This window comes from Ooceraea biroi, chromosome 1, assembly GCF_003672135.1.
Source record: "Ooceraea biroi isolate clonal line C1 chromosome 1, Obir_v5.4, whole genome shotgun sequence".
In the NCBI taxonomy this organism is placed as follows: domain Eukaryota; kingdom Metazoa; phylum Arthropoda; class Insecta; order Hymenoptera; family Formicidae; genus Ooceraea; species Ooceraea biroi.
In genome coordinates, this window is record NC_039506.1 from 1,226,499 (window position 1) to 1,246,346 (window position 19,848).

Sequence of the window (19,848 nt, forward strand, 5' to 3'; positions counted from 1 at the left end):
TACGTAATTTGCCTTTTAGAATGATGAAATTGAAAAACAATGTACGTGATATTACATTGATATTCTTTATTCACTGAGTTGACAAAGCATAGCTGCTCCTCTTATGATCCAATGATTGGGTGATTTTATCGTTGGCAGCAATATGGCTATAACAAAATTCGTGGAGTGACCGGTAGTAGAGAGTACTCCACGACGTTCAGCTGTTTTATAGAGCGGACAAACGTACGATAGCCTTTCTTTGATGTCCTGTTTCTTCATCGGTATTAACCATATCTAACAATAATGTATAATATAAAAAAACTTTATTAGTAACAATAAAGAAGTAAACTTAGATTTTTATTTTGAATATAAAATTAAATTATATATAATAATAAAAAATATTAAATCTGTATTTTACACTTATTCAATTATCTTAATTACATCTATTATTACATTTTTAACTTAATGTTATTATTACTTATTGGAAAAGTAATGCTTTGTGTTATTAATTTATAAATGTTTTTGAAATGTGAGAGTACTTACATGTGGCACATTGTCATAAAGTATTTTGGGAAAACTCTCTTCTACAGTCATCTCCTTCATATCGAATCTTACACCATCCAAAAATAATCCATAAATATAAACACCATCTTCGGGTGCGGACTCGAAGGCGGTCTCTTTTAAAATTACGAAATCGAATGTGAGAAGATCTATGGGAATCCGATACTTTCGTGCATAATTTTGCTGTGTTCCCGTTAAAAATGCTTGTGTAAAATAAAACCCTGGCAACCAGAATGTAACAGGCGGCCCTTCGTCGTACCATTTCTGTTTAACGATAAATTCGCATGAATATATTATTTGTTTTGCAAATATACGTGACAGTAGAATATTAAAAATAATAGAAAATTACTTGTATAAATATTAAACGTTGCAAAAAGTCGTGAATATAACTGCCCAAAGGTTTCAGAGATGGATAAGAATTTTGTTTCCATAGAAGAGGTATCTTACTCGTCAAAATCGCTTCATAAATGTCTTCAAGCTCGAAGGACATCATGATTACACCTGAGTACAGAATCATAGTATAATTCTTAAAAATATTAATTTCTTTTTACAATATTCCTGAAGAAATAATGCATTAATCGTCGAATTGTTAAGCAGAATATATATATAACAATATGAAACATTTCAGATATACACATATCTTTTTTATTGGATTAGATAGATACCTTTGATAGCTTTCCGTATGTTGACGAGACTGTTTCTGATACATTGTAATAATTTGTTAAATCTATCCATCTCTTGCACCAGTATAGTGTTCATGCTTTGGCTATATAACATGGGGTACTTAGCAATTGCGGCAACTAGATCGTAATCATCTGGAAGTTTGTCCAAAATTTCTGTTGCAACGCTATAAACTATTTCGTCATCAGACGCTTGTCTCAAGCCTTTAACAGTTTCCTAAGAAGAAATTGGAATTTTCTATTATTATATTTTTATTAAGAATAATCTAATCCAGTTTAACATGACATTAAATCAGGATAGGCATAGAAAACGACCAAGCAGGATACAAAGAGGATTCACTCTAGATCTAGATAAATCTAAGTCAACAATCTATATTACTAAGGCTTAAATAATACACTATCTATTACTAATATACTATTTTAATATCATAATAAGTTACTATATTGAAAGAATGTGATGCGTAACATACCTTAATTTGCCAAAGATCCTAAGTTATGCAATAAAGAGAAATGTAATACATAATTTTATAATTACATAAAACCCAATAATGAAATAATTAATTAAAAATGAATTATGTTTGACAATACATATTCATAATTACTTACCAATCGATCCTGAATAATATTCGATGGAGTTAAAAAAAAGAAGAGATGTGAATAAAACAGAAAGAATATAGTTATTGTTTGGCAAAACATTTAGATAAAAAGTTACCTGCGTAAGCAACAAAGAAGAAAACAGTAGATCCGTTTCTCGTTGGTCTTTAAGAATATCAGCATTTTCATTCATGCCAAATACGCTCGGCTCGGTAATTATAGGAAAACTTCTTGTATAAACAAGATATCCTTCATGTTCTCTGATAATTGGACAGTAATAAATAGTAGAGGATTCATCGAAATAGTACACCTTATCAGTCAGCAGTTCCCTAAGTAATGCGATAAGTAAATAACAACTTGCAATCGGCAGATTAAAATTTAAAAGGAATATTATCGATACTCACGGACAATAGAACTGTACCAAAATAGTATTTAGGGTTCTACGATCCCATTCGTCTGTAACTCTGCCTCCATAATTGCACTCTCCTGTAAGATACTTGAGAGCGTCGAATTGCACGTCTTCGTAGTCATCCAGGAACATCTTCAATTGCAGAGCACTGATCCTGAGATCAGTCTCATTGAACTCATAAGGGATATTCCAGCCGATTGGGCCGAACTTACGTCTTTCCTGCACAACTGCATGAAAGAAACATAACGAGTACAGAAGCTTCTTGAAAACATCGCTCTGAATGCACCCTTCAAAGAACTCCAGATTATTGATCGGATCGGTTGCGTAGGATCTCAGAATATTGGCTCTGAGTCCCTTGGGCGGCTCATTCGTCATCTTGATGCCGTTTTGCAGGACTGATATGGGAAAATGTTCCGCTGGGTAACTAGTCAGCCACAGCCGGAAGTCCTGATGGATTGTTTCAGGTATTAAACCCTCACAAATCTTCTCCAGCGTCGGCATCCAACTCTTGGCCAGGTGACAATTTTGCAACACAACCCAATTACCATGCAACACTCCGTTCTTTATCATCCCTTCTGCTATTGGTCCTTGACCTAGAGTACGATGAGACACGGTTGATTTACGCGGGACGTTATCACGTTATGAACATTTTACCTTGACCAAGGGACAAGCAAAAGAGACGCTTGGCACCGTAGCCCTGCTCATCAGCGAATGTTAGGAGAGTCTGTGCCGGATCGGCGCCGGGAGTCAAGATGAATATCAGTGGGATGCAACAGTTGGAATCCGCGAACGCAGATGCCAAGTCAAAAGGCGGTGGTTCTATATATTGTGTGCCCATTTGTTCTAAAATCAAAACGATGGTTAATATCCATCCCATCCCTTAGCTTAATGCTTGCTTCGAATAACGCGTATTTACTTTCCACAAATTCTTGTACTGCGGGAATGATCTTATCGGGTCGGATACATCGCAAAATTAACAATCGTTCGAGTAAGTCCAAGTCTTCGTATGGGGGTGGGAAGAGCTCTTTCTGCGGTTCCTTCGAATCGAATATCCTTTTCCATCTCTCAATCGTTTTGGAGAACGCCTCTCGAATGCCCTACAGAGAATAGGAAACTCTTTTACTATTATTAATTATCTAAACGCACGATTACGCACAAGATTTACCTCGAATCCTTTGACTTGATCTAATCTACACAGCTCATCCCATTGCTTGACGGGTAACCATTCGGCCGGATTAACGTATGGATTCTCCAGACCTATCCCACCAGTCAGTAAGAACATCCATTTGGCCATGGCTTCTGGCATCTCACTTATCTTGCGCAGATTGATAACGAGGAGTAACACAAACAACAGTTTATCTTTTTCAAACAACGATCTACAGATATTGACGTAAAGGGAATATGTGAAATGTTTGGTCAGGTCCTTCAGGCGTTGTTCAACATTATCAGCTGGTTCTGTGTTGGTAATAGCCATGTTAAAGAGATTTACGAACCACACTAATGAATATTGGTACATCGGATCTATAGTGGCCAATGATGCTGCAAAGAAAAATAATTCCTTTATATAAAATTGCTTTTTTTTTATAAAACTGAAATATTGATGAAACATCGGAAACAAAATTACTCGAAACGTGACTCTAACACAAAAGACAAAAAAATGAAAAAGATAATTTGGATAAAGAAATATATCGATAATATTTCTTTATTAATTTGCTATTAATTATTATGATATGTACCTATTGTAAAAAAGAGTATAGTTGAATAGGCCGCGATAGGTTGATATTGCAGTCTCGCAGCATCGATTGATTTCTCTGTAGCTTCTGTGGCAGCTTGTTTCACTTGGATGTCATCGCTCAAATTTTTAGACGACGTTAGAATGTCGATAGCTTCTTCATCCTCCAAGATATTACCCTCCGCCGCGGAAAGTACCTCCAAAATTTTATCTTCTGTCTCCTTCAGCATCCTGTAGCATCAGGTTGAGAGTAAAAGATAAACAGACTTTTAAAAACTAGAAGCTGATTGAGTCAACAAGTATACTTTTTGTTCTCGGCACTTTGCACAATCAAGATGTTCTTTTCTGACTCTAAATCGGGCCTTTCTCTCGCAACTACAATACCGAGCAACTGATCTTCCAAACCGCTTGGTGTTATCATGAAATTTAGTAGAGTTACTCTTACAGCTATTTCTGGCAGATAATGAGGATTCCTTAATTTTGTCGTGATGTAAAGTCTGTTAGAAAAATTATTATTATTACTTGATGTAATATGTAAAGATATTTATATTTATATAAAGATATTTTTTGGAATATATCGTGCGGATAATTAAAAAGTACCTAAAATTAGTGTTGTATTCTACTACAGCGTCGCCCAATTTTATACACCATGCACCCCCGTGCTTAAATGTTTGCCTTAAAAGTATCGGTTCAAGTACAGCATCTAATTCCTCTTCCACATTTTCCAACAGCACTGGCTGTCCAAATTGTATCGCATTTTCTAAAACTCTCACGTAATCGAGCTGAGTCAGTCGAATAATACTTATATTATTTTGCTTCTCCATGTTTCTTATCCACTTGTTGGCTTGGCTTTGCGGATCTATCATCAGCGGCCACCTTCTGGCATTCCTAAAAACGCAAAATTACGCAACAATTCTCATTCTCGTTCGTTACTGAAACTATTATTGACTTACACAACGATAATCCCTTACGTAACGACTTACATAACGATAATTCCGTTATCAACAGAAAATGCATCGGCAGGTAAACCAGCGATGTTCCAGGATCTAATCAAAACTGGATCGCCAAGTATTTCACGTAATTGGAAATCTTGGCTGCAAATTACTTGCAAATCCGTGCACAGTTTCACCCATTCGTTTATCTGCTGCACACGAAATGGCATAGTAAACGGACCCAAGTAAGCTACTACACCAGAAGCGATTATCACGTCGCCCGTTAACCGATAATATCTAGAAAATAGAAAACAGATGTAGTTAATATATTATATAACAATTTTGCGACACTAAAGAATGATGAATAGATTTTTAAATAGATTTGAAACCTTACTTGGTGCTCAGTTGTTCGGCAGTTTGAAACCAACGTGCGTATTCTCCGCCTAAGCCTCCAATAAGATCCTCGGCACGTTTCAATTTCGTCTCGCAGTCCGCCACTTGATCGGACATCGTCTGGAAGTTTGCCTTTCTTTCATTGAGGGTCTCTTCAAGATCCAATAACTTTTCCTGGTCGTAAATTTCAATAATTTTAATGTAAAATTCATCAATATATCTTTATTAAATTTTATTTATATATCTTTATAAAATTCAAAACTATTATACTCTGATAATACCTCATAATAGAACTTTATAATATGTACCTGCACTTGACGCAATTGTTCTCGCTTGAAATTTAATAGTTCCATAGCCTTGTCATAGGCAGCTTCAGCTTCTGCCAGAGCTTTTCTTTTAGGAGCGACGATTTTAGCGATTTCATCGTACTCGGACATTGCAATGACCCAACGGCACAAACCTTCGCAAGCTGTTGAGACCTTCTTGATTTTTTCTGGGTCAAAGTCTGGATTAGCCAAATACTCTTTTCGTATCGTTTCTATTACTTTGTCCGGTATATTGTCCTTGTCAAAGTTGAGTAGCGAGTCCAAGAACTTGGCATCGCTGAGCATTCGCAAAGCAGCCTTCCAATAATCATCGATGTACGTACCTTCCTTCGTATGCACTCTCTCTGGTTTTATTTGCTGTAATTAGCTTAAGTTAATCCAAGAGATTAAAGACTGAGTAATAAACGAGGCTAAAGATTAAATAATTCTTGTACGAATGATATTTTATACTATCTTCCGCTATATAATACGTACCCTGAGAACACAAACGCTTTCCACGATAAGTCTCACGCCATATGGCGGGTGTTTCATTGCTTTAACTATTGCGATATCCGTCGGTGTTAATGTATCTAATGCTTCTTTAGCTCGATTTAAAATGGGCATGGCTTCTGCCAGATTAGCATCACATTCAGCCCTTATGACAGCTGCTTCCTTCGCTACCAGCTAAATATTATAAAAGTTTTATTAAACTCGAGTTTCTCAGATTCAATAACACTAATGATATTGATATTTCGTGTATTATCGTAAAATCTTACTTCTGCCGCTACTTCATCGACCTTGACCACTTTCTCAAATTCCGCCACCTCATGACTCTCCCTCTCAACGTCGGCTAACATTCTTTGAACATCCTGCGTGGCTGCGACTAATTTTGGTTGCAACTGCTTTAATGTATCTTGCATTTCCGTTACTTGATGTTGCGTGCTATCTAATTGTCCTAATCCGCCTTGATATCGAGCTTTAGCACGTAGCACTTCTCTGTGCCATTATGCAAAATTGAATAAAAGGATTAAGATTTAAAACTGAATTATACGTACCCACGTTTCTTATCAAGCAAATTTTTAAAGGTGTTAATCATTTCGAGATAAGAAGTTGGTGTCACATAATTGTGTCTGTTTAAGCGAATTAGGAATTCGTCGCTTAATTTTTGAGTCGACACGTGAAAAAATTGACACATGTCAATACCAGCCTTTCTCTCGTGATCAGTAAGCTCGACCGTAGCCAAGAATTTTGTCGCGACTGCTAATAAAGCATCTTCAGGCCATGACTAAAATAATGAAATAAATTGTATAACAATGTGTATTTTCTATATTCAATTTAAAAACATATATATATATCTTAAATAAGTATTAATATGAACAATGAGAGTTTAATACCTGAAGCCAATCTATGGTACAGCAATTAACCAAAGCCGGAAATTTTCTAATTCGATTTCTGAAAGCATCGCCGATAGGTGACATAGTAACAACGATATGCAACTGATCGCGAATAATTTGTACAAATAGATTAAAGAGAGCCGCGGGGCTACCGTCTGTTTGTAACGATCGTTCTCGTTGTCGATCAATCTGTCTCATTTTCTCACATATTTCAGCCTTTTCCTCAGTCGTGAATATATTAGGCACCTGAGCAAGAATCGAAATTGTCATTTTTACATGTAATACAAAAACTAAATTATTAAAAATAATAAGAAAAAAAAAACTAAATACATGAAATCTTTCTGCAAACTTGAAGAAAAAAAGACAAAATAATAAAGAAGTTAATGTTATGTCAATTCTATTCACTTCTCCCGAGTTAAGCATGTTGCTGATGTCTTCTAAGAAGTTCTCTTCCTTAATTTGCGTGTCGCTGAAAAAGAAAGTCGAATGCAATTCGCTAGCGGTTGCTTTTCTCATGATAGCTTTGATGTCCTCGTGCCATTCGTGAAGACCATATTGTTGCGTAATCTCGACTTGGAATACGTCGTAGTCACAGATATGCGATGCCAGTCTAGTTAAAGATTGCCTTCCAGATCCGCCGACGCCGACAAGGAGAGCGTGACTTCGAGGCTGCTTGATAATACGAGCAATCCTCGACAGATGTTCAATTGCGAACCTGTAACATGCATTCAACTTAATGACAAGGCAAGGTAATTTTGTTATATTTTATCAAGCATTCAGGTACCGAAACAACACCAGATTCATAGGCTTCTTGGTCATTGAATTGTATTCGGAGAGATACGTCTCTATGATCTCTCGTAGTTGTTCTAGATCACTAACTTCCTGGTACAAGCGAATGTCTCCCTTGGCATCGGTGAAGTCGCAATATACTAAATTTCGCAGTTCATTTATGGAAATCTGTAGCAAAATGTGCAGAAATATGTGACACGAATGCATAATTTTTTATCTTTCTCTTCAACGAATAAACAACAAGATCTTACACAACTTTCGCCATCCGGCTTCTTAGGAAGTAAATCTTCGAAGAGATCCTCCATTGAAACTTCCATGCGTTTCTTTAGCGTTACTTCTGTTTGTTGTATCAGCCAAGTTAGATCGACGTCGTCGACTAAACGATCGCTGAACACACGAAGTATCTCGTGGACCCATAAACGCTTCATATTTGAAAGCGCAGGCATGGTCTCCGGAACCGATAAAAGTACTCCCTGCATCATAATTAATTAATTTAGCTAAAACAAATTAAAAGGGAATAATATAGATAAAAAACATTTTGGATATTACCTGAATCACTCGTGAGAAATCTCGAAGATTAAACATGTAATGGCATTTTGCAGGTGTCGGCAACAGATTACATAAGCTCTCTTTATAAATGTCTAATGTCGCAAGGACGATCTGGTCGATGCATGGATCAAATTCTTTACTAAAACCTCTACAATATGCAAATATGAGAAAAGGTGCTGAATTTTTATTAAATAATACTTTTAAAAAAGCGAATTTTAAAGATATTCTAAATGTTTTCTGAAATTTATACAAACCTTGTATCGAGATGCCATAAAACAATTCTACTAAATATCATAATCATAACGTTATCTTCAAATTCAGATATCGTTAGAACAAAGAAGTGACGTTTAAATCTTGGCGTAACGTCTTTACCAGCGATTGGCGGTTGCATAGCGCACATCAATTGAATCTCAATTAATTTTATGAATGTCCCCTCCTTTCTGTCATACCTGCAAATTAAAAATATACGAATATCATCTCTATATCGGAATTAATATACATATAATATCCATAAATATTTACTGTTATATGTATAATTTTAATAAAAATTATTATATGTAAGAAAAATTATGTTTTTGATATTAATATCAGTTAAACATTTTATAAAATATTTTACCACTGCCAATGGTCCAACCATTGCCGTAACAATTCTATCGGCGGTTGCGCTCCATATGTTTCTTTCAGCGGCATTGAAATGTCATCAACGAAGACGATCCAGCGTTTGCCTATGGGTGGCCCGTATACACCCTTCCGTCTGCGATCCAACTTACTCATGATAATATCTTGCGTCTGATTAGCAGTGGTTTGCGCAGAAAAATTGATCAACAACGGCTTATTCACTGCGGCATTATTTTTCTTCAGTAGAAAATCGATTATGTAGACTGATTTTCCTGTCCCCGTCGGACCCACAAAGAGTACCGGTTTCTGATGCTGAACCAACATCTGAAAGAGCGCGGTGTATCGTGCGTCTCCACGTAGGCACTATTATCTGATTGACAGGAATGTCACGGGAATTGCCGGCACATTTATTAATTCGTCCGACCATAATTTCCATTTTCCTTTGCCCTAATAAAGAAAAGTTCCACATTAAGCTGGATGTAATAGTTTTAAAAAATAAAAATGCTTAAGAAATGACAGATTTACTTAAACACGACGTTCGAGATATTCTTGTAATTTAAAGTTACAATCAAATTAATTTGAACGTAGATATATCTTTATACTTACCTCTTTAATAAATCTGTAATCAAACACCAGATGATCTTTCGGCATAACAAAGATATACGGTTTCAAAGGCGGCGGTACCGGTTCTTGTAACTGAAATTCATTCATTAAATCAATTGGAAATTCTTTTTCCAAAAGTCCACGAAATAGAATACTGAATTGTTCTCTGTATTTAGCTTCCAAAGTACCTCCCATAGCCCAGATGCACGAAAAAAAGAATGAGCCCTACACAAAAGAGTTTCAGTTAATCGAATTATTGTATTAAGCATTATAAAATTTTGTTAATTATTAGCCGTAGAATTTCAACCTCTATTTGTGCTCGAAGATCGAGTTCATTAATATTTTTTATTATTTCCTCATTATAATAATCGTCCATAAAACAATCCATGAGATAAGTGACAGATCGTGCAAGATTTGAATCGGGCATTGGACACATTTCCTGCAAATCGGTCAAATATAAACGAAATTAATTACATCGTTTATTTCTCGTTTTAACAAAAAGATATTTTTTCACCTTAACGTTGCATCGACGTAATAGGTGAAAAAGAGGTTTACAAAATCTGAGGAAAAGCGATTCGTGCAGGAAGAGACGTAGCCACTCATCTATTATTTTCGGCAGTTTCGCTATCCAGGAATTTAACAAGGGGTCCCATCCCAACGCGGTAGGCTCCATGTAAATCATTCCTGCAACGAATAATCGATCAGAGAGTTCACCAATTTCAGTTTTTATCTTATAATTCGTTATTGCTGTATTTACTGTTATTAATCTTTATTGCGAATTCTATTTACCACAACGAGATACCGTGGCCGGTGAAGCAGTTTCCAGATCTAGTGGTTCGAATATCAAATTGGTCGTCGGTGCCAGCTTAATAATCTCTCCGCTCATTAGACACAATTTCTTGTTGTCGTCGAGGACGGTGTTCATACTCTCTATCCATATCGCGTCTATTGGTCCATCGAAAACCAGCCACTTTCGATTTTCGTTGGTCGAAGTCGCGAAAGCTCGATAGCTAATAGCCAGAATACCATCATTCCATTCGCGGGACGCTGGATCAAACTGCCCATACAGCTGACCCAGTGTTATCGACTTCGGATTGATCACTGTTATCTCTACTTTATTCTCGTTTATCCAGTTCTATTCAAAGTCAATAGGATTTAATTAACTTAATTGTTACAGCCGTTTCTTGATATAATAAATTTAATCTTTCTAATACGATGCTCACGTTCTCTTCACAGATTTTGAGTGCATCGGCAAGCACGTTGTAGGCCGTAGTCTTGCCGGCGAAAGGATATCCGACGATCATGAATCCGTGTCTGATTAACATCATCTCGTACATCTGTTGGATTTTCTGCAGGAATACGGGAATACATTGAATATTCGCATCGGCACACGCCTGATTTATGGCCGCGTTTAAGTGCACGTAATCTGGCTCCGGAAGTTCAATGTTTGGAAAGAGGTCTGAGGTGATACCCTGAAACGATATATTTTTCAGGAATTTTGTTTTATTCGTGCATAAATATGTACGTACATGAAACAAAGGTATGTCCTCGCTGAGGAATTTAGGTAGATTTACGTCGGTGATACTTCGCAAGATCAAGATGTCCTCGTTTTCCTCCGGGTATTTCAGTTTCAAGTTTCCTGCCGCTATTAAGACGGACTTCACCGCACGCATACCGTAATCGTAATGATTCTGACTGGATAGTTGTTCCGAACATAATTTATAGGCCATAACAATCTTTACAGACAAAGGTCTTGCATTGTAGAATCCATATGAATACAGTGTGTTCTCTGCTATTAAAACGTAATCTGGTACCTGGTCAAATATTTCGATAAAATAGAATAAGCGAAGTGCATCTTATATCACTATTTTTTAAAATAATTTTGCATAAATAAGAAAGATGTTATTATAAAATGCTTTATTCAATACACTAGAGTACAAATAAGAATGTACTCTAATAGAAACTTGTAGCAATGTTCTCTTTCATTTAAAATTATACCGAAAAAGTCTTACCATCATAGCTACTGATCGGAATAAAGCTTTCAAATTGTCTGGCAATTCTGTTCTCCCAGCATATCCTGGATTCATTGTAATGAATACCGCACAAGTACGATCCAGCTTTAATTCCGTCTCCTCGAATAATAAAGTCGTTTTTTCCGCGTGTATAGCTCGTTGAATAGTCAGAATCTGCTGTGCCACAACCGATAGGACTTCCAAGTCGATGCGGTTAAATTCATCGAAGCAAGACCATGCGCCTGTGCTGGCTAATCCCTGAAATAAAATATTTATGCTATATTTATATCAAATAAACAAGGAAAAATAGTCTTATTTGTATTACATATAAATTACTCTTATTCTTTTACAATTCTCTCAGTTTAATTGTACAATATTAATTGTAAGTTAATCTTGCTATACCTTGAAAAATTTGCCCAGTGCGATATAGTCCAACCCCTCCGAGCAATTGAATACAACACATTGCTTGGCGACTGCCTTTGCCAAGTCTTTTGTAGTCTCCGTTTTTCCGGTTCCAGCAGGTCCTTCTGGAGCACCGCCAAGATGTAAGCTCAGTGCTCCAAATAGGGTACGATAACATCGATCGGTGAGTGGCGTTATCACCAATCGCGACGTATTACCTAGATATTCATATGCATAGCCCAGTGTGGAATTTATCATCATCGTGTACATGTCCTCATCCTGCAAACGAGTGACGGCAATTTTATCACCGACAATATGACAGAAAGACGGTCTCTACTTGGATTGATCTGAATCCACTCACTATCCAGTAATATCTCATCTGACAAAGCCACTTGAAGTCTGTGATCTGGGTCACAGCTTGCTCGCACAGTTGCACCAATACGTCGCGACTGTGGACATCCAACGTCACCAGAGCTTCTGCAAGTCAAAAAAGAAAATAACTTCCCGATCGACGCAATAAAATCTTATGTCTCTCATCATTTTCATTCATTCAATTCTAACGAAGTGTTTCAACCTAGTGTTGTCCGGTTCTGTGTTGACAGTTTTCCGCGAACGAGCTTGACGATCTCGTTGAGCTCATATGTGCATGTTTCCACGTATTCCATTAAAATCTCGGTACCCTTTGGAAGCTTGTCGGTTATATCCGCCGTCCAGTACATTTTACTGATGCAGAGAATGGTTTGACCCGGCCATTCTAAAGCCCATTGACTCCTAGGCTTAGTTGGAAAAGCATCTTTGGCGCGTATTACCTAAAGAAGAAGTAGATAATTATATGCAATGGTTCATATTGATACGAAGACTCATCTCCTGTAAGCTTGAGTGACCTGAGCCTTTACGCTTTTCTTCATGTCACTCTCGAGTTCGAGAAGCCACTTTTCCACTTGTCCTCGTGCGGCGACCGTATCGATTATGTCCTCAAGAATGATCTCCTCCCCTTCAGCTGACATCATAGCTGTAGCTTCCATCGCGTCGGTGAAGCTCAATTTCGCGATGCCTTCGAAACATTTTTTCAGATGTGGCTGCACGCTACGATGTTAATTGAAGAATAGAAATTGTATTATATAATCATCATAAATATATAATGTTAATTAGTGCATAAGATATACCGTGTGGGATCTTTCGTCTCAGACAATATTTCTAAGAGTTCGTCATTAGAGAGGAAGAAGAATCGCGGGAAGAAAAGCCTCTTTTTCTCAAGATAAGCGGCGAGTCCTTTTTGCACCAGATCGAGCAAATGCGTGCATTTCCTTAAACGATCCAACATCTTGTCAATTTCGACGACGAACATGACCATCGGGTCAGCAGCGACGATTGTCATTAGTTCCCTCCAAATCTGCGTTTCATACAAGTATTTTAGATTTTAGATTTATAAAAATTTTATATATCGCGTAAATATGCGTATTTTATGAAAAAACATATCTCAAATACTATTATTTATTTTATATAAATTTAATTCATATGAATAATTGAACAGACTTTGTCTACTGCGCTGAAACGTCGACTCTCTTCCGGCATTTGTTGCTGTATATCAGGTGACGAAAAAATCGGTTCAAGATACATCCATGTCCCTTGAACTCTCAACCAGTAATCCATAATATCTTGTAGCAAGAGTAATTTGGCTTCCCATTCCCTGACAGCATAAAATAAAATGACTTTATGAATTTTGCTACGGCAGTTACAGAGCCAGCAAGTTTTAAAGTGTTTTAAAAGATATTACGTATAAAATCATGATTTATATGTATAAAAAAATTAAAACTTTTTATATGTAAAAACTTACAGAGTTTCCTTTTCGAACGGCTTTATGTAAAGGGAATTCTTCATTGTCTGAGCCTTGGTCAGATGATCGTCGAGCAGTAATTGTATTTCATCTACACTGGCGATGACATATGTGCCGGTATCGCGATAAGGATTTACGGTAAATGCGATATCTGCCCAGTCAGAATACATCTTGAACAAAGCTTTCTCTAAATTGCCTTCCTTGGTAGCCGCCTCAGATATTGTCTCGAATTTCAATACATAGTCGCCTAAACCATAGTCGAGAATCTGTGGATATAAATGCAATTCTATAATATATACGTAATATCCATCACCGATAATGAACCACATGATTACAAATTTACTTGAATTTACCTTGGCCAATGTCATATACGGATCGATTTTTATAGGAAATCCAACGATCTCCGAAACCTGCTCCCAGTGACGACTCTTCAGAGAAGGATTCCCGAGAGTCAATATTACAGGCATGTTCTCTTTAAAGTCCTCGATTTTTGTTCTTACGATCTCAGCCAGCTTCTTCACCGCTGGTTCTTGAAAAGCCTTCTCCAATTTGTATATCATGCGATACGCAATACCGGTTTCATTTTCAATTACTTCAGGACCGTGCGAACCCACAACACTCCCCGTCCAGGTTTCATAATTTGTTAAGAAGTCGCAGGCAATGTCATAAAATCTTTTGTAGGGTGCCAATTTATCAGCTGTCTGTAATCAGAGCCAGGTGTGATAACAATATTATTAATAAATTAAAAAAGAAAATGGAGATATCTCAGGGCCACTTCGACCAAACTCCGGTTAATTTAATCGTCGATTAACTTACAGGGCGATCAACATAAAACTTATATTATTTATACGAGAATTATATTATTAGAGATTTTTATGTTATTTGCCCTGCAAGTTACTAGACGAATTAAATTAATCGGAGTTTGGTCGAAGTGGCCCTCAGAACTACTCGGAAAAAGAAAAAATTTCTAAGGGCTAGAACTTTTTCATTTCTGAGTTGACGGTATTTTCAATTGCAGAGAACTCTAGGCAATATAAAAAATAATGATATCATCAACTCAGAACTCCTCTGAGAAGAAAAAAATTTTAAACTCGAGAACTTTTTCATTTCTGAGTTTACGGTATTTTCAATAGCAGAGAACTCTAGGCAATATAAAAAATAATGATATCAACTCACAACTTCTCGGAAAAGAAAAAATTTCTAAGAGCTAGAACTTTTTCATTTATGTGGTTAAAGGATTTTCAATAGTCGAGGACTCTAGGCAATATACCACCTAACAATATAAATATTACAGAATTCCTCGGAAAAGAAAAATCTTTTAAGCTCGATAACTTTTTCATTTCTAAATCTAAAGGATTTGCAATAGTCGAGAAATCTTGGCAATATGCCAATTAACAGTATAAAAGTCTCAGAACTACTCGGAGTAAGAAAAAAGTTCTAACGGCTAGAACTTTTTCATTTCTGCGTTTACGGTATTTTCCCTAGCAGATAAATCTAGACAATATGCCAATTAACAATATAAACATTCCTGATGGAACGTTTCTACTGAAATCTTAATGAAGTACATCAAAATGTTATTGATTTTCATTTTGAAATCTATATCAATTGACCCACTTTCGGTATCGTTTCATTAAAATTTCAGTAACAATTCAATACAAGATACTAATTGTAAGATTAAAAATTATTCAGTAAAGTTCAAAATGAAATCAATATACGTAATGAATTTTATGAAAAGTTATTCAGTAGAATATATTGAAATTCAGTATATATTATACTATATATGAGAGGATCAGGATGAACATGATCCAAGTCATAGTTTTAAAATTATTTAAAGAAATAATTGATTTAATGCACTTTAAGAACTTGTAAAAATCATATATATTTTAAACTTAAACATTTATAAATAAATGTATTAACATTAATGCAAATATTTAAGTTAGTTAAGTTGAATATTTAAGTTAAGTAAAAATCTGTATAAACATTGTACATTTTCTTTGCGTTTCAAATATTTTTACTACTTTCTTTAGGATCATAATCTTTCAGCATTTGCAGTATTAAACTTTCATTAATAAATCTGTAAAGTATTATATATGTATTGTATTTTTCATTTTTTTTCAACATTTTCAATAATTATCCTTACAATTCATAATATTTCAGTATTAAATGTATGATGCATACTGAAGTGTAACTAAAATATATTCAGCAATGTTTTAGTCTTTTTCATTTTTCGTTTCAACGATTTCATAGCTATTTTCGACGATTTCAATAATTTATTTCCATTAGGGGATATGAATCAAAATAGAAGTTTCAAACACTGATACTACTTTGATATCCTTTTTAGAGAAATATTGTTCCGGGAAATTAAGTTGATGTTTTGTGTGATGATTTATTCAATATATATTTGTATCACTAGGATACAAATGTAAAATTTAAAATATGCATATAAAGTTCACAGAAACTATACTATTACCATCTTTCTTAAAGGATACTGCGACATTTCCCAGCCGAATAATTTCTCCTCTTCATTGAATTCCGTGATCGTGTCCATCGCGGCGATCAACTTATTATCAAGACTCGTAGCTTTCTTTTTATATCGTTGTATTTCCTCGATATTGCCCCAGTATTGCAATCGTCGCAGTATTTCGCGTAAAGTTGGAGACTCTGTTCAAACTTCTCGATCCTAGTTTTAAGTGTTGCCTGATACTCGCCTGTTTTACTCGCAACTATCTCTCGATGCTTCTCAAAAACTTCAGGCATTTCATAGTACCTAATATGTGAAAGTTTTGACACAATTATTTGAATTGTTATCATTTTTCTATGTAATTGTATTAACTAATGTAACTTATAATTTTTTTATTTATATAAATCAGAGAATATAAATTGCAAGTTGCAATTGTATTGTATCGATATTCACTTACCGATGAAAAGCAAAATTATTGCTTTTCAACTCGACCGGCGTTAAGTGATGATAATCTGATAAAATATTATATATTTCATTACTTCCCGCAACTGATTTTCTAACACAAAGACAGTTTCTGTTTCAGATTTATGTATAAAAGCCTGCAGTTTCATAAGTTTGGATGTATTAGGCGGTATACTTAAGGCTTGGTTGAAATATCTTGATAAACATCTCCTATACTAAACGTGAAATTATCATTACAGTTAGATTATATTTAAATGCAAAAATCATATTTGTAAGTGTCGACAAGAGACTTACGCTCGGACTTTTTGTTGGTAATCGGCGACCATTTTCGAAACTATTTCATTTCTCAGGTTCGTAGCTGTAGAAACAATATGGTCTATAGTATGATGCCTGCGAACTTCGAAAAGGTCGGTAAAAGATGTTCGATAAAACTCTAGTGGGATATTCTTGCTCAGTTGATCATAATACTGAACGAGTTCGCAATATTTCTCATATGGTTTAGGCGGTTGGGTCTTTAGAAAATCCTCAACGTAATTGACATCCTCGTCGTTTATCAGGCTTATATATTTATCAAACTCGTGCAGTTGCAATTCCGGATTAATCCTGTATCGTTGTATTAAATTCGATATAGTATTCATATGCTGCTCAAGAACGTCCGAAGAAATTATTGGCTGCAAAAACAATATAACAATATAATATATATGTTGCAATGCAACAATAATTATCATATCACAATGTGATTTTATTTCTGATTTTGTTATAATTATCATGATTCTATTTAACTGAATAATTAGAGATGACAGTAATAATTTTAATAATCGTTTAATCGTTTTATTAAATAATGTAATAACATATACAATTTAATAATTAAAACAATATTACATAAGACATACATACCTTGAGCAGTCCAGTATTAGATTGCACCCATCCCAGTTTTATCTCCGCACGAGGTAACGTGGTTACAAACTCGTACAGAGAATTTAATAACGTTGAAAGTGTGTCCACAAACATTTTGAATGTAGGATCAAAGGAGATAGACGTGTTCCTTATCACAAGATGTATGTTAAAGCCACAGTTGATGCCCTGTTTGAAATGGCAATATTTAATGTATTTAATCGCATTATAATAAAAAGAAAAAGAGAGTTAATAGACAGAAATTTTAGTCTAATACCTATATTTGCAAGGAATCTTACTTACACCCACGTCCATGAGATAGTTGATGTAGTCTTCCATTGAACGCAAGCACAAATCTCGCAACTGATCTTCCATGACGTAGGCAAGACAATTAAAAAATCTGTTATATTCCGGATCATTCGCCGATGGCAAAGTTTTCTTCTTCAAAGCCTGAATATGGATACTTTGATCAGACGTAAGAAACTTTATGTTAATACAAAAGGATTAACGCAAATTTAATTATAGATTGTTTCCAGCGATTTCTTACTGCGAGCAAAATATTGCATATTTTTGGTAGCCATCGTTTGAGCAGATCATCGTTTGTGCTTCTGAGTATTCTCGAAAATTGAAAATCAAAACTTGAAAGATCGTACGATTTTCCATACGATGCAAGCTCTTGTTTATCTACTTGCTTGACTTTCCTACAATTATTACGGAAATCGTTATTATTCTGAATTAAAGTTTGCAACGATTGCTCTGACATCAATCCACTAACCCATATTCACGATGCCAGTAATCCAAAGTTTTGCGTATGCACGGATGATACAGGACAATCGACCTCTTTTCCAGTTTTGCTCGTATTTTTGTATATTTAACGCCGCGCTCTGGCGAATACGGATCGATGATCCCTCGGGAAAGGAGCGGCTGAAACATGCACAGCGTATAATCGCAGGGGCAATCGAGTGTGAGAAGCGATTGTAGAATTACAAGGGTATTTGTGTGCCGGACCACTGACCCAACAAGATGCATCCGAAAAATAGAAAGAAAGTGTCCGTTGTAAAATAATATTTTCTATTTTAGGAGCAATATAATTGGAATCAGGATAAATGTCATCGCACATTCACGTAATACTAACCGGAGCAAAGAACTCGTACACCTCTTCAAAGGGCTCCTGCAGCACAAAGTCGACAATGGATTTTTTCATACTCGTAACGTAATCGCGCTTTATTTCATGTATCAATCGGCCGAGGTACTCGTTGTGTCTCTCCTGCCATTCAGCGGACACCATGCTCGTTATCTTCTTTAACGTGTCAGAATCTAAGGTACCCGCGCGGGCGTCATCGACCTCATGAAGAATGTAGTAGTAATACCTCAAGAGATTCTTGTCTTCCTCTGTGATCCAACCATCCGTGTCATCGTCGATGCTTCTCGACGATGCCGAAACCGATGAAGCTCGCTCCCGAACACCGTCATCGTTATTCAAAAGCGTCCTCTCTTTTGCATAACTGCTGCATATTTCCATCATGTCCTCTTGCTGGCTTTCATCACTCTTTCCCGACCCTTTAATCTTTCTGATCAAGTGCATCCGAAATTCGGCTCTCCGCTGGCGTAGCAATGTATAATAATCGTCCTTTTCGGATATGACCTTTTCTTGATCTTCTCTCTTTGCTTTGGTACTCCTTTAAATTTATTTACTTATTTATCATTTATGAAATTAATACAAAACAAATGCATTAAACTATTGACAATCAAAGATTAAATCATATATGTGTAGCACTCTTTCCGAAAAAATATTTTATTGCATTTTGCGGATCAATAATTACCTTGAAGACGTTTTGCATTCTTGTGACAAGTCAGAAATACCCGATTCATCCGAAATACAATTTTTTAAACGATTAAAAACTTCTTCATATGCACGATTATGTTTAGCAAACTTGGTATTTAGACAATAATCATCAGAACTAAATTTTATCCAACTGCAATGTTTTTTACGAGCTTTCTTGACAGGTTGTTCACCGAATTCATTGCTTCGTTTTATTGATTGCGTGCACAGTTCCAATTGATGAATATTAATTTTTTTATCATTTTTATCTTGTTTCGTAGCTTCTTCCTGTTTTTTATGTATCTTTCTTTCCTTTGTGCAATGTAGTTCCATTGCCTAAAGATATAAATTTTTACCATTGAAATTGTTATGCTGATATAAATTTAGGAGTATTAAATGTGCGTATAATTTGGTATAATG

General features: G+C 35.7%; 2 protein-coding genes across 2 annotated transcripts; both read right to left on the bottom strand.

The window, feature by feature from the left end:
- Nucleotides 1-46: 46 nt before the first annotated feature.
- LOC105286766 (dynein heavy chain 7, axonemal) lies at nucleotides 47-18,719 on the bottom strand. Its single transcript, XM_026972459.1, is given in 53 exon segments — nucleotides 47-273; nucleotides 523-804; nucleotides 890-1,041; nucleotides 1,206-1,437; nucleotides 1,691-1,708; nucleotides 1,827-1,835; nucleotides 1,933-2,143; nucleotides 2,219-2,816; nucleotides 2,878-3,066; nucleotides 3,140-3,320; nucleotides 3,389-3,762; nucleotides 3,960-4,186; nucleotides 4,261-4,452; nucleotides 4,556-4,843; nucleotides 4,939-5,184; nucleotides 5,282-5,454; nucleotides 5,589-5,963; nucleotides 6,081-6,269; nucleotides 6,362-6,581; nucleotides 6,641-6,870; nucleotides 6,980-7,225; nucleotides 7,385-7,694; nucleotides 7,764-7,936; nucleotides 8,020-8,241; nucleotides 8,318-8,465; nucleotides 8,572-8,766; nucleotides 8,934-9,290; nucleotides 9,292-9,325; nucleotides 9,328-9,382; nucleotides 9,542-9,763; nucleotides 9,846-9,977; nucleotides 10,053-10,222; nucleotides 10,328-10,673; nucleotides 10,762-11,352; nucleotides 11,551-11,808; nucleotides 11,953-12,231; nucleotides 12,314-12,429; nucleotides 12,527-12,761; nucleotides 12,837-13,038; nucleotides 13,119-13,345; nucleotides 13,489-13,642; nucleotides 13,790-14,055; nucleotides 14,143-14,490; nucleotides 16,260-16,420; nucleotides 16,423-16,556; nucleotides 16,708-16,768; nucleotides 16,771-16,902; nucleotides 16,905-16,927; nucleotides 17,007-17,383; nucleotides 17,610-17,795; nucleotides 17,910-18,056; nucleotides 18,154-18,307; nucleotides 18,382-18,719. Coding segments are annotated over 53 exon segments (11,508 nt in total). The 5' UTR covers nucleotides 18,636-18,719; the 3' UTR covers nucleotides 47-66.
- On the bottom strand, nucleotides 18,704-19,761 carry LOC109611478. The gene is made up of 2 exons (XM_020034113.2): nucleotides 19,430-19,761; nucleotides 18,704-19,285 (listed from the first exon to the last, which is right to left on the bottom strand). The coding sequence occupies exons 1-2, from the start codon at nucleotides 19,759-19,761 to the stop codon at nucleotides 18,727-18,729; spliced, it is 891 nt and encodes a 296-aa protein (XP_019889672.2). The 3' UTR covers nucleotides 18,704-18,726.
- Nucleotides 19,762-19,848: the final 87 nt, after the last annotated feature.